Source organism: Chelonoidis abingdonii, chromosome 3, assembly GCF_003597395.2.
Source record: "Chelonoidis abingdonii isolate Lonesome George chromosome 3, CheloAbing_2.0, whole genome shotgun sequence".
Lineage (NCBI taxonomy): Eukaryota > Metazoa > Chordata > Testudines > Testudinidae > Chelonoidis > Chelonoidis abingdonii.
The window spans coordinates 124415148-124429825 of NC_133771.1; the positions used below are offsets into that span (position 1 = coordinate 124415148).

At 43.5% G+C, this 14678-nt stretch overlaps 1 protein-coding gene across 1 annotated transcript in view; it reads left to right on the forward strand.

Annotated features, from left to right (window-relative positions):
* The first annotated feature begins 580 nt into the window (after positions 1 to 580).
* The window catches only part of SYNJ2 (synaptojanin 2), a 95332-nt gene continuing 81234 nt past the window's right edge, over positions 581 to 14678 (forward strand). Inside the window, exons 1-2 of the mRNA XM_075064571.1 lie at positions 581 to 1151; positions 14389 to 14475. Coding sequence (XP_074920672.1) covers positions 1031 to 1151; positions 14389 to 14475 — 208 coding nt within the window. The 5' untranslated portion in view covers positions 581 to 1030. The remainder of the gene's footprint in view (positions 1152 to 14388; positions 14476 to 14678) is intronic.

Consider the following 14678-nt stretch of genomic DNA (forward strand, 5'->3'; position numbering starts at 1 on the left):
GGCATATTTTCATGTGATATGTTGTTAGTATTTTTAATCACTACTTACCTTACAAATTACTTTATGCTCTCTCGTTGTTAGTTCATGTTTATACAACACTTTGAGCCCCTGATTTATACAACACTTTGAGCCCCTGATTTGAAAGACACTAGATAAGAGTGCGGTACTAGTTCCTGTCCTTCAGGGAGGCAGGATGCGGTGCAGCGTGGTGAGTTTTGCTTGTTGGGATCCAGATCTGATCCGTGTCAAAGTTTAGGAGCTTCTGGATCTTGCCCTTCTCATTAGCTTCCCAATGATAGGCCTGGAACTGCCACTTTCACTCCTCCTCCAAGTCAGGCGGGTGCCGGCTGTGGGACGACTCTCCTCGCCCTGTTTTGTCAGTCTGGGAGCAGCCCAGCAGCTGCCTCCTCCCCGGGGAGCAGTGATTCCAACCCCGCCCTCCCCTCGGGGCGGAGGCAGGCGGACAATGGTTTTTACCTGTCCCAGAGCGGGAGGAGGAGTCGCCACTGGAGAAGGGAGGAACAAAGTCAACTCCTAGTTTACCCGGGACCGGCGCCGCGGGTAGCGCCAGCAAGCGGGCGGCCGCTAGAGCCAAGGACTCTCCGGCAATCCAGCCGGGTCACCCTTTGCAAGGAGCCGGGGCGGCGTTGGCCGGGAGGGAAGAAGGACACAGCGGCACTTTGTGTTTCCCCGCCGAGTTGCTGGAGCCTGTTTCTGCGCTGGCAGCTCGCGGCGATCCTGGGGCGCCCTCGGCTCCCCTTCGTGTGGTGGCGGCGCTGAGCCCGGCAAGGGGAGAAGCGGCGGCGCTTTCTCTGCCCTCAGCCCATTGGTGACTTTGGGGCGGGGGGCGCTACCGCAGGGAGCCGTCTCTCTCCCGGACCGCACGCGAGGGGTGGCAGGGTGGGTCCCCGGAAGGGGAGAAGCGGCGGCGCTTTCTCCGCTCCCCGTTGTTGGTGCCCTGGTTTTTGGCGGGGAGCGGGTGCGTTCCCCGGCACCTCCTGCGCCTTCCTCCCTATGGCCAGCCGCCCCCATGGCTCCGAGCAAAGGGCTGCGGCTGCTCTGGAAGCAGGAGCCGGCTCCGAGCGCCCTGCTCGAGGCGCGCAGCCGCCACGACTGTCTGCTGCTGGAGGCCGGCACCGTGGCCACCCTCAGTAAGTGCCTCTGGCGGGCAGCGGCCGGGCGTGGCTGCGCTGAGCGCGCACCTGGGGGTGCGGGGCGGGGTGGGTCAGACTGGGGCAGGGCGGGTTTTCGTGTGGGCACAGACCAGTATCTAAGGGCTAAACGTCCAGAGCCAGCTTTTCAAAGAGCTCAGCCTCCTACTTAGGCACCAAAATAAGGGCAGATTTTCTAAAGTGCTCAGGGTGTCCCGGGCTCAGTCTGCCCTTGGCTGGGTTGCTGTTGTCAGGATCCGTACACGTGTGAAAGTTTGGGCTGCTCTGCAGAAGGCTAAGGCTCTAGCAATTACACCTGTCGGGGGACTGGTAGCCTCCTCCCCACAGCGGGACAGCAAGGCCAGGGTGACACTAGACTTTTTCTCCCTACTGTAGTTACTGTTGGCACAGCCTCATCAGCAGTCCCAACACTGGAGATACTAGTGTAGAGGAGGCCTGGAGCCTTCAGAGATCAGCATTGTAAGGCCTAACCCCCACTGCCTTGCCACTTGCTGTGAAGTTTTCAGCCCCAAATTAGGTGTTTAGGTTCCCCATACCAGTAACTCTCAACCTTTCCAGACTATATTATATCCCTTTCAGGAGTCTGATTTGTCTTGTATACCCATAAGTTTTGCCTCCCTTAAAAACTACTTGCTTACAAAATCAGACATAAAAAATACAAAAGTCTCACAGCACACTATTACTGAAAAATTGCTTACTTCTCATTTTTACCATATAATTATAAAATAAATCAATTAGAATATAAATTTTGTACTTACATGTCAGTGTACAGTTTATAAAGCAGTATGAACAAGTCATTGCATGAAATTTTAGTTCATACTGATTTTGGTAGTGCATTTTATGTAGTGTGTTGTAAAACTAGTCAAATATCTAGATGACTTGATGTACCCCCAAGGGGTACAAATACTCCAGGTTGAGAACCACTACCCCATACAGTGCATGGAGAGAGAGTGGTGCCCAGGAAAGGGACTTTCAGAAGCCAGCCACCTACTGAGTTCTCAAAGCCACCTGAAGCTAACCAGGAGTGAAATACAGAGGAAAGGGGGGGAGGAGCCTAGTTACCTGAGTGGCTAACATGGTGCACCTGACTGACAGGCCAGAGATAGGCACCTTCTGCCACTTGGGATCCTTAGCTGCCACCACTCCTTCCTGAAGTTAGGTACAGAAACCAGGTCTGCTGCTTAGGTAGTTTATGTCCTAGCAGCCAAAATCATCTGTTTGTGTCTGTCTCCTGCTCAGGCATGTCATCTTTGTCACGCTCACTCTACATTTCCTTGTGCCCCGGCTGGCTTTTTTGAAGATCTAGTTTTATCCCTCCACCTTTCAGTAGACTGTCTCTAGCTCTCCTGCAGCGCGTTCTGATGGGCATTAGGTGTTAGGGCCCAGCTCAGAGGACACCTACAGGATCAAGCCTCACTGGCAAGATAAGGATTCCCCTGCCTAGTTTGAGAATGTCTCCTCTGGGGCTTTGGCTTGAACTAGGGCTCTGAGCAGCTTGTTAGCTGTGGGGCAGCTCAACACTTAGGGGACAGTGCAAATGCTGACCTTTGAAAATTTAAGCACCTAGGGCACTTTGGCCCCTATGAAGTAAAGTCAGTGCTTAATTTGTGCCAGGGCTGAGCCCCAGCACCTCTGGGCTTGGCAGTTCTTAGCCCCAGCATCTCTGGGTTTGCTGTGTCATTTATGAATGTAAAAAAAAATTGCTTGAGCCTCGGCATCTCTTTCATTACAAATTAAGCATTGTGTAGAGTGAATAAGAGCTTTTGGAACATCACTGGCACCTAAGTGGAGAATTTAGGTGTCTAAAGAGGTAGGGAGGTGCCTACGGATCTGGGCCCAAGTTGCCAGTGGCCACCTGCACATTAACCATTGTGCCTTCTAGACAATGCATTGTTAAAATGTGGATAGCCTGTATGCACTAGATATTATTTTTGGTTGTTAGTCTGTTAAGTATATAACAGTTAGGTCCTGTTCCTGAAGTTGGATCTGTGTGACACGTCACCGTGGAACACCCATTATTTCGTTATGGCTCTGTCCAGACACAGAGGTCCATATACACAGAGCAACTTAAAGGACCGGGGCCTTAGACTTTTTGGGGGGTGAGAACTGTGTAATGTATGCTTTGTACAGCGCTAAGCACATTGCCAGCACTTAACAAATAATAACATGTATGATGTGACTGAGTTCATGTTATAAATGTTAAGATTTTTATCATTCTTTGATAATTTAGAGCAGGTTGGAAAAAAGTCTTTTCTGTGGAAAATTTGGACTTTTTGGCAAAAAACTGAAACATTTCAGTCAAAAAACAAAATACTTTGATTCTGAAATTCTGTGATGTCTCGTGAGAGTTGCAGTTCAGGTGTTTTATACTCCCATCCTTCTGTATAAGCTGGGCTTTTTGATTGGACTACATCTTCCATAATGCAGCATGGTCTCCCCTCATAGTGAGGGGATGCATTATGGGAGTCCCACAGCTGGGGTGCATCATAGGAGATGAAGGCCTGCTGGGAGCCTGGCCCATGGAGGAGAATGGGGACATGAGGAAACTGAACTACAACTTCCATGACGCACGGTGGAAACACATCCAAACTGAAATATTAAAGTTTTCAATAGGTTTGTGGGGAGGGGGGTTGGGTTTTTTTTTTAATGGAAAAAACAAAATTTTCTGTCAAAAGCAGACACCTCAGGAAAAATTTATTTAATGGAGAATTTTTGACTAGTCCTACTGCTGCTGATTTGTTATGGCTTAACTCTATTGGAATATTTACATCAAAGGATACTTTATTTCTTGTGAGGTTCACTGTGGAATTTTTTTTGTTTCAAATTTACAGCCTGAAGTTACATTACTTCTGGTGTGGTTACCTAGTTTCCCCATCCTGAAAGGAAGATTAAAACAAAAACAAAAAATACCTGTGGCACTTTAGAGTTGCACGGTTGTACTTTTGTGCAACTTCATATGGGTTTAAACATCCATGCTCTTTAGAGTCAAAAACCTACAGCTGCAACACCGATGTGCAAATCTATAGAGCAGTAGCCTCTTATATACTTAAAATTGTGAGAAATTCTTTGCTGAACATGCTGAAAAAAAATGTCAATCCCTAATCATTTTATTTAAAAATATTTTTTCATAGTTACCAACCAACAATTAGTCATCAAGGACTAGGGCCAGGGGACATTTGAAGTTTTTTAGGGGCAGGGGGAGGGGTTCAGTTCCTTTGTTTATTATGCACAAAAAGAGACTCATAATTTTTTATTTAAATAGGAAAAGAATAAATATTTTCCCTTCCCCACCACTGTTAGTTAAAATCACAGAATGGAATGATAGCAAGTATGGAAACAGAGATTTTACAAGAAAGAAATTTAAAACAAAACTGAAACTGATCTAAGCCCAGTATTTCAGTTTGTAAATCTTTGGCCACCTCATAACTTAGAACCTCTTTGTTCTGTACAATGAAAAATTTAAAATCACATTCAAAGCAAATTATTGGACACCTTTTTTTCCCCTTTGCAAGCCTCCGAATGAGTCAGAATTACAATTTCAGTTGTCCTTGTGTCTGCCTGTATTTCTAGTGTGTTGTACAGCATACAATGTCTTTATCATATTCCCAGATAAAAAATACATTGAACTGGAGTTAAGGTTGGGCGTACATATCAGTAATGGGAAAGGCACTATGAGGCTGTTGTAATTATCTCCAAAGTCAGAGTTAAATGTAATTTAAAAGATATATTTAGATTTGGAAATGCATCTACGGCATTCAAACAACCTTAACTCCTCCCTATAGTGATGCCATGTAATAGCCAGACAGTTATGATTAGAGCATAATAAATAGTGTGTGTAGTCCTAGATTAGATTAAATTGATATTTAAAGATACATTTTATTTTTAATTTCTTTCCTTATAGTGTCACCATGGGGTGAAGTTAAGGTTGTTTGGGTGCATTAATAGTGCATTTTGAAAGAGGGCATTTTGCCAGTGGCAGCCCCACAGCTTCAGTCTCATTTTTTAACAATGGAAGAGGATAGCCATTTTGAAAGAGAACAGTTCTTCATGGAATTCACAGTAGAATAACATTAAGCTTTAGCCTCTGCTGAAGAAGCAACTTTCACTTATGAAGAAGAGTGGGGAAAATTATTATTATTAAAAACAAGTCTCTCAAAGATTGCAAGTCGGAGAAAATAGAGGTAGACACTGTCTCTGCCTTGAGGACCATACAATCTGTGAAAATGAGCAACATGCCACGACCCCAGAGCTGCAAACGTGTAGGAATGTGTTAACTTTATTACTTATGAATGAATCCAGTGAAATGATGTGAACGGGACTACCTGTGGTAGTAAAGTTAAGGAAATGCATAAGTATTTGCAGGATTGGAGCCAAAGGGTGTGGGACAAGGATAAAATTCAGTTTGTAAGCTCTTGAGGCAGAGATTGCCGTTTATTATATGTTTGTACAGTGCCTAGAACAACGGGGCCCGCCTGGTTGTGGCCTTTAGCTGCTATTGCAATACAAATGCTTAATCATAATAATTACACATTTTATATACGTCTGCTATTTTAAAATTAATTTTAGCTTTGTAATTACACATACATCTAGACCTTTCCCTAGCTGCTTCTTAACATATTCTTTCAGCAGATCTTAGTTAGTCAAACACAATCCACAATCTATTTGACTGCTGTACGTTGATTAACATGTAATTTGAACATATTTATATTTACTAAAATACAGAAAGGAACCCACAGTGTGATCTATTTTTCTCTCATGCTGAGATAATTGTATGGCGAAGTTCAAAACTGTGTTTGCATTTTTAAAACTTTGCAATCGTAAATGTCAAATTATCCTTTTATTTTTGGAATCTTTTGTAGTCTGTTGGAACATGTTCTATACAAGCACTGATGCATTACATTGTGTGGGCAAATTGTTGAATACATGTTTTGTGCACTTGAGGGTGAAGTTTATTAGTGATGAATGTAGTTTATAGGATTTGTATTTGTTATCCATTAGAAAACTATGTTAATTATGCATAAATTGTTCCTGATGGGCTAGGTCTACATGTCATAGATAACAATAGCAAGTTAGATATTAAAATAATATATTGCCATGTTAAGATAACTAAGCCGCCACAGTCACAGGTGTTTTATGACTTGTATGTTGCACAACAGTTGACCTTAAGTTCATCAAAGGAGTTTCAGAGCAGGATTTCGCTGTGTATGCTGCTATGTTTACCGACAGCCCAACTCCTGCTACACTTTACACGATGTGTTTTTCATTATTCTATTACCAGACTTTTGTTGGGATGTTACGTTTAAAAGTATATACTATAAATACTGTGTGTGTGTATGTAAATCAGCTTGCTAGAATGTGAATATTTCCAGTCTAATACTGAAGCCCTGAGAACTAACCTCTCTGAAGTGCTATTCCTAGGGCGACTTTTTGGAATGATAATGTTTAGTTTCTAGAAAATTGCGAAATCATCTGATTTTTGTTAATTTAACCTCTTAATGCACTGACCGTAATTCTGGCCTCAAACCTCATTTTGTAAAGTGATAACATTTTCCTTGACCTACTTGGTATTACAGAATAGATCCTGATTGCTGAAAGCCTGTGTGGAAGGAGGTTGAAGCTGATTTAGCAGGACTGAATGTGCGAGAGGCAGATTTTTAGTGAAAAAAATAATTATTTTGTTTGTTGGAACTGGTAGACAGTGAGTATACGTAATGTCTTTGGCTTTTTTGGTGAGGATGGGAGAAGGAAGTCAGAATCAGCTTAGTCCATCTTAGTCCATCAGCTTAGTCTATCATATTTATAGGATGCCACTAAGCATAATCCTAGGTAATATGCTGACTATATTGTTTCTCACAGTGTGATGTGAGAAACACATGTGATCAGGTTTCTATTTGTTTTGTGTTTGCTTCTTGTGGAAAAGTTCTCATGTTTCTCTGGTTAGTAGGAGAAGCACAGGTGAGGTGAACAAGCTGCTGCTGCCTCCTCACATCACAGCTTTGATCCTGCAAATGGTTACACATGTTATAAAAATTACACACATGAGTACGTTGAGTTAAGCAGGTATGCAAGTGTTTGCAGGATTAGGACCTAAGTAGGCAGAGAGAGGAGCTTGATCCTGCCCCTGGATACCAGGCTCTCTTCCTCCCGCTCTTTTCTTGAAAAGCCCTTGCCTCTATGTCAGCCAATGTTTTTAGGTGTGCCTGGCTCCCACCCTAATTTAGCTGTAAGGATTGTGGTCTCTGAGGCACTTATAAAAGTACCAGTTACTTGAGTTTCAAACATTTATGTCCAAATTCTGCTCCCACGGAAGTCAGTGGGAGTAGGATCTGACCCTTAAGAAATACAAAGGAAACTCTATAAAGGATTTTGCGCTCTGCCACATGAATTGGCCACTGTTACTTAAAGGGCATAATTCACAGAGAAAGGTCGTGCTTGATAAGTGAATTTTGAGATGTAGGAGTTTGAGTGGTGCTTTTCATTAGGTTCTGAAATAATGTTTTTATATGTTGTATGGAAAAGTCATCACTTTTTATTGGATTTATTAAAGGCTAATTGCATTGTGTCAGTACATCTGCTTGTGCCTTTGTTGGGGATAAATTTTTGGGAAGAGAGACAACTTGGTATAGAATTTAGATCAAGGGTGTCTAATATTTGATGCTAAGAAAGGTGCTTGAAGAATGTTCTGTGTTCTATGTATACCTTACCTCCTCTAAACCAGAACAAAATTATACTTATTGGTGCAGAAGTGGATACCATAGTGTATGTACAAACACTGATAGGAGAGATATCTTGTATGAAACACTAGTGGGTAGCGTCACTGAGGCTTGGTAATTACTAGAAGCATTGTGTGGTTCCTGTAACAGTTATTACAAAATTAAATGAATACAGTATGTATTTGAAAACTACACTTCTTCATCCATCCAGATGAGTAGGAAACTTCCTGGGTGAATTCCATCAACTGCTGAAGCATGTAAATTTTCATGTTTTTAAAAAAAAAAAAAAAAGTCTCTAGTCCTCTTGGTTGCAAAGAAAGGTTTCCAGATGTGAACAGAGTATTAACCCTGTGCTGTGTTGTTTTCCTACATTTGCAAGCAAACAGCTCCAGGTACTTCTTCTGGTTGGGGTTTTTGCAAGCTGCAGTAGTGTGAAACAGACTCCTCGGTACCCCATGGGCAACAGAGAAACCAGCTTGGGTCGAGTCAGTTTGTTGCTAGTCAGGAAAGCTCTCAGTACTTAGCATTGCACCAGCTAGAGAGAGGCAATTGCAAATACGTTATTCAACAGATGCCAGGGAAACTTGTCAAATAATATAGTCCAGCGGGTCTCAAACTGGGCGGTCGGGACCCCAGAGTGGGTCACGATTCTGTTTTAATGGGGTCACCAGGGCTGCCATTAGACTTGCTGGGCCCAGGGCTGAAGCCGAAGGTGAAGCCTCATCGCCCAGGGCCAAAGCCCAAGGGCTTCAGTCCTGGGCAGCGGGGCTCAGGTTCCAGGCCTCCCGCCTGGGGCTGAAGCTCTTTGGGCTTTCGCCCCCTGCACCCAGGGCAAGCTCAGGCGTCAGTCCCCTCTCTGGGGTCATTTAGTAATTTTTGTTATCAGAAGGGGGTCCTGGTGCAATGAAGTTTGAGAACCGCTGGCACTCGACTAACTTTTTTTGCTGCTATTAGAGCCCTAGTGGAAAGTTACTTTAAAAAAGTAAAAAGTTGACTAATGATTTTATAATTAAATACAGTAGATTGCTGTTTTATTCCTTTAAATTGCTGGGGGGTCTGGTTTGGGGTTTCAAAAAGGGTTAATTTAAACATAACTTTATATTATAAGGAGAACTGGTAGTTGCCATCTTATGCATTGATACGTTTCACTCGTAATAAAGAAAGGAATTGAAGCTAGAATGTTTAGGGTGTTTTGTGATCTAGTGAAAGGGAAAAAATGGTGCTTGAAAGGTTACTTTTAGGTTGAATATTATTTCAGATGTAAAGCACAAACATCTTTCCCTGTGTTGCTCAGTGATAGCTTAGGCTTTTACAACTAAAATTTTTTTAAAGTTCTACAGTAGTTTCACTTCTTGGACTGTTTACTGTTTGTGCTTCATCCAGCTTGGACAACCATAGATACATTAATCTTACTTTTGTTTTTAGACATTCACATTCTGGTTCTAATTCTCGCACCCTAGCATGAGTTGCAAACAGTAAAGGGGAATGTTTCAATCAAAACAAAAACGCTTGGCTTTGTTTACATTTATTTTACATTTTGTTAAAAAATTCCTATTAATTTATGTTTTATATATGCTTTTTCTAAAATAATAAGACCTAAATGTTGGGCCTAAACTATCTGATCGTTTCCCTTTAACATCGCTGTTTGTTACCCTGAGCTGGGTGAACATACCATTATCTGTGCAGCTCAGCAATGGCTGTTGCTGACCTCAGTTGATGTGGGGTCCCCCTCCCCAGGGCTCTGATAACAGAAACATGTAAGTCTAGCTCAGACAGAATTCTTTCTAGGGCATACCATTGCACAGAGGGAGCACATCCAGTACTGCATCTCTTCAGGAGTGCTGCATGCTACCTCTTGCATGCTGGTCTGGCTCTGCAGGCTGGCTCGAAGTGGGTGAAGGGTAGGCCATGCCTGGGGACACACAGACTGAACAGTCCTTACTCTCCCCTGAACACAGGGATTGTAATTGTGGCTGGCCTTTGTACCTTGCAGTGGGGAAAGACTCCTAGTGCCCTACCCTGAACTTGCATAAAGGCCAGTCACAATCTAGCCCAGGGACAGAATCCTGTTTTGGAATAGCACTTGTTGAACCCACTGATGGGAATGCACTGCTAGTGTAAACGGGCACAACCCAGTTAAAATCAACAGAGCAAAGCCTATGTATATTAGGGTATGTCTGCTCTGCAAAAAAAAAAAAAAAAAAAAAAAGTTCAGCCTGTGGCAGTGAATCTCAGAGCTGGGTGCTGGCTTAAGCTCATGGGGTTTGTGCTATGGGTCTAAAAATAGAAGTATAGATGCTTGGGCTGGAGCCTGGGCTCTGAGATGTGTGTCTCTGAGCCTGAGTGCCAGTCAGAGCCCGGACATCCACACTGCCATTTTTAGACCTGTGTTGCGAGTCCAAGTCAGTTGAACCAGGACCTGAGACTCACTACCACAAATCTTCTTTCGCAGTGTAGATATACCTTTAGTGCCCAGTGAATTAGGCCCAGTAACTAATTTGCTGTTCACTTTGATACCATCTGGCTTAATTCAGATTTGGTCTGAACATCTTTCTCCTCAAAAAATAGGAAACCAAATACTGTTTTGATTTTGGACCACACAGTTACTCAGGGCTTGTCTACAGTAACAGCAGTGCAGCTGAACCGGTGCAGCTGTGCCGCTGTAGCGCGTAGTGAAGATGCTACCTACGGCAACTGGAGAGCTTCTCCATCGGCTTAGCTACCGCCTCTCGGGGAGGTGGAGTACCTATGTCGGCAGGAGAAGCCCTTCCGTTGACATAGTGCTGTGTACACCGAGGTGTTAGGTCAGTATAACTACGTCGCATAGGGGTGTGGATTTTCCACACCCCTGAGTGATGTAGTTATACCAACATAAGTTGGTAGTGTAGACCAAGCCTTAGACTGTAATGTCTTTAGGGCAGGAGCTGCCTCTTTATCATGAGTTTATACAGTGCCCAGCACCGTGGGGATGGGGCCTCTAGACTGTACCACACAATACATATCGTAAATGGGCACAAAGACTCAGTCTGTACAGACCCGTGGACTTTCCCACCCTCCGGATTTGTATAGCCCCCATGTCACCAACTACAGCTGTGTTTGGCATGTTGTTAGTTACTGTGTTCAGAGGCTACTATAAATGTGCAAGGTTCAATTCTGGGCTTCATCTCCAAGGGGCGCAGCACAGAAGATGCAGCCTTGGTGTGGAGGGATGGGCAAATGTGGCTTGTTGCAACATTTGTGCCCTTTGGATTTGAAGTTCCTCCAGGGGACAAAATGGTGCCCAGCAAAAATGAAAACAGCTGATGTAATTTCTCCTATCTGATGATAATTTATGCCAACTCATCCTGGGTTGCCTATTGGATGCAGCACAGCCTAGAATCCTCATAGTGCCATGTGCTGTGCGCAGCCCTGCCCCAGACACACTCCCTGTGCTAACTCTTGTGAGGGGAGCAGCATAGAGCCATTTCTGGAGCCCCTACTGTACCTCCATCAGGTGGATTCTCCCCCAGACCCTGATGGCACATTCATGATCCCTGTACACTGGTAGGGCAGCATATAGGGGCTGGACTGGGGGAGAAAATCTGTCCTTGCAGTCTCTGCAGCTCAGTACTTTGAGGAGAATCATTAGAAACATTGCTGATAAGTTAAATGATAATATTTTATTAACAAAGCTAGGCCACAAGTAGGTCTGTACCATACAGCCCATGAGAACTGCTCATGTCTGCATCTTGGGTTTTCTCTCAGTGCGCAGCCAGCCAAAGTGTCTCCCATTTAGCTAACTGGGAGATAACAATACACAGTCTACCTTCAGCATTCCATCTTTTGTTCATTGACCTGGTAAGCTAAGGCCTAGTCTACACTAGAAGAGGTTTGTTAGTATAGCTCTACTGGCTACATCAGCAGAAAAGGGGGTTTTGCAAGTATAGTTTTCATGTTTTTTGTGAATGAAACAAGCCATGCTGCCAAGAGCACTTTTCACTGGTATAAATGTCTACAATAAAGCTGTTGCTGCTATAGAAATATCATGAAAAATCACCCCTCTGACCAACATTACAATACCAACAAAAGTTTCTAGTGTAGATCTGGCCTAAATGACAGGATGTATCTGCAGAACTGTTTGCAAAACCAAGCTAGCCCAGGCTTAACGTCTGATGTTTGCTGAAACTTCCATCTCTGTTCCAAGCTCTGCTAATATGTGTGCAGTGTGTTGGCAAGGCAAGCTAACTTCTGTGGCTTTTCTGCACACAGCAACATCAGCTGCTGCTTGCCATGAGCTGCACGTGGTGTCATATTTTTATATTGCTTAATCTCACATTGATACACATACTGTACACTTTGGTCTTTAGTTTACATCATGCCCTTAACATACATGTTGCTGATGACACATATTCCAGTCCCTGGTTCTTGAAGAAATATCTCCATTCTCCCTGCTGCCTCTTGTGTCTAGCCTGCGAGTTTGTTAATCTCACCTCCACCCCCATCTGTCTGTTATCTCAATTTGCTTAGCTATTTCTTTCAGAGTGATAGCCGTGTTAGGGTATGTCTACGCTACTCACCAGATCGGGGATCGATTTATCACATGTAGTGTAGATGCAATAAATCGATCCCCGATCGCTCTCCCGTCGACTGCTGAACTCCAGCTCGGCGAGAGGTGGAAGCAAAGTCGATGGGGGAGCAGCAGCCATCGATCTCGCACTGTGAGGATGCGAAGTAAGTGATTCTAAGTCGATCTAAGATACGTTGACTTCATCTACGCTCTTCTTTTAGCTGAATTTGCGTATCTTAGATCAATTTTCCCCCTTCCCATCCCGTGTAGACCAGTCCTTAGTCTGTATCAGCAAAAAAAATAAAAAATGAGGAGTCTTTGTGGCACCTTATAGGGCTGGTCTACACTACAGGGGAAAATCGATCTTAGATATGCAACTTCAGCTACGTGAATAACGTAGCTGAAGTCGAAGTATCTAAGATCGAATTACTCACCGTCCTCACGGCACGGGATCAACGTCCACGGCTCCCCCTGTCAATTCCGCAACTCCGCTCGGCTTGGTGGAGTTCCAGAATTGATATAAGCATGTTCTGGGATCGATATATCGCATCTCATCTAGATGTGATATATTGATCCCCGAGCAATCAATTGCTACCCGCTGATACGGCAGGTAGTGAAGACATAGCCATAGACTAACAAATTTATTTGTGCATAAGCTTTTGTGGGCTAAAACCCACTTCATCAGATGCCTGGAGTAGAAAATACAGCATGATGAAGTGATGCATCTGATGAACTGGGTTTTAGCCCATGAAAGCTTATGCCCAAATACATTTGTTAGTCTATAAGGTTCCACAAGGACCCCTTGTTGTTTTTAGCTATTTCTGTCATCTTCTCTTTTAATGAAGGTTGCAGTGTTTGGGGCAAGGATTTTGCTTCTATCATAAAGTGTGCTTCTGCTGCCATTAGAAAAGGAGGAAAATGGTTTTCTGCTCGTTCTTTCTTTGTTTATGATCTATAAAGATGGCCTGAGAGGATTTGGTCCAGATTTACAGTAGTGTAACTGAGATCAGAATAGGGTCTCTTGTGTACTCTGATTTGCTCTTTTGCCAGTTTTGACTTCATTAAAATACATTTTTTGACTCTCAAACTCATTTTTGCCATGCTGCTTATATTGAATCTTGTTGCTATGTATAAAAAAAATCCCAGTTTGTTGTTTCCCTTCCATGTTCTCTGTCTGTCTTCACTCTGACTGTGAGATTGTTGGTGCAGGGATGGTCCCTTCTCATATGTCTGGAAAATACCTAGCACATGTGGGTGCTAGTCAAACAAATAATTATTTTTTTTTAAACAGCTCTGGTCTTAGGGTTGTATGAATTAATTGTTTGTGCGTGTGTGCTTTTATTCTGATAGTGATAGTCCATACCATATGTTAGTAGATGCAACAGTTAATTAATGATCTGTTTGTGGATTTACAACTGGCTCCTCTCTTTTTCCTTTGTGTGGTGTTTGAACAGACTTGTTTGCACGTTATAACACTCAGGCCTGGGGTACACTGGGGGACGGGGGGTTTGAACTAAAATAGGCAACTTCAGCTATAGCGTAGCTGAAGTCAAAGTATCTTAGTTCAACTTACCTGGCAGTCCTCACGGCAGTGAGTCGACCACCGCAGCTCCCCCATCGACTCCGCTTACTCCTCCTGCCGAGGTGGAACACAGGCATCAATTCGGGGATTGATGTGTCGCGGCTAGACGAGATGTGATAAATCGATCCCCGATACATCGAACACTACTTGCTGATCCGGCGGGTAGTATAGACATATCCTCAGTCTTTTATGGGGATGTTCCATCACTTTTAAATAGCTTCCTTGTTTAACACTATAAACCCCACATGCTTATTCATGTTTATCTAATTGTCTTGTTTGTTGAGTGAGGGGAGGGATTTGGTACAGGACTATACCAGTCTGAAAACTGAATTGGGTAACTAAGGCTTGATGCCTTTGTATTGTGTTTCTTCTCAGCTCCTGAAGAAAAGGAGGCAATTAAAGGGCAATATGAAAAGCTCATGGATGCCTATGGCTGCTTGGGAGAGCTCCGGCTAAAATGTGGTAAGTAGCTTTTGAGATAAGGACAGTTGTTAGATGCCCAAACAAACATGGTTTAATCCCAGTGACCAGAGAGTTACCTAATTTCTGTCAGTTTTGGAAGACATTTGGGGTCTTGCTAAATATAATATTTTATTGATGCAAATGTATTTTTTGAAAACTGTGCATTGGGTTAAAAGCACACTCTCAAGTATTATCTTAAGAGT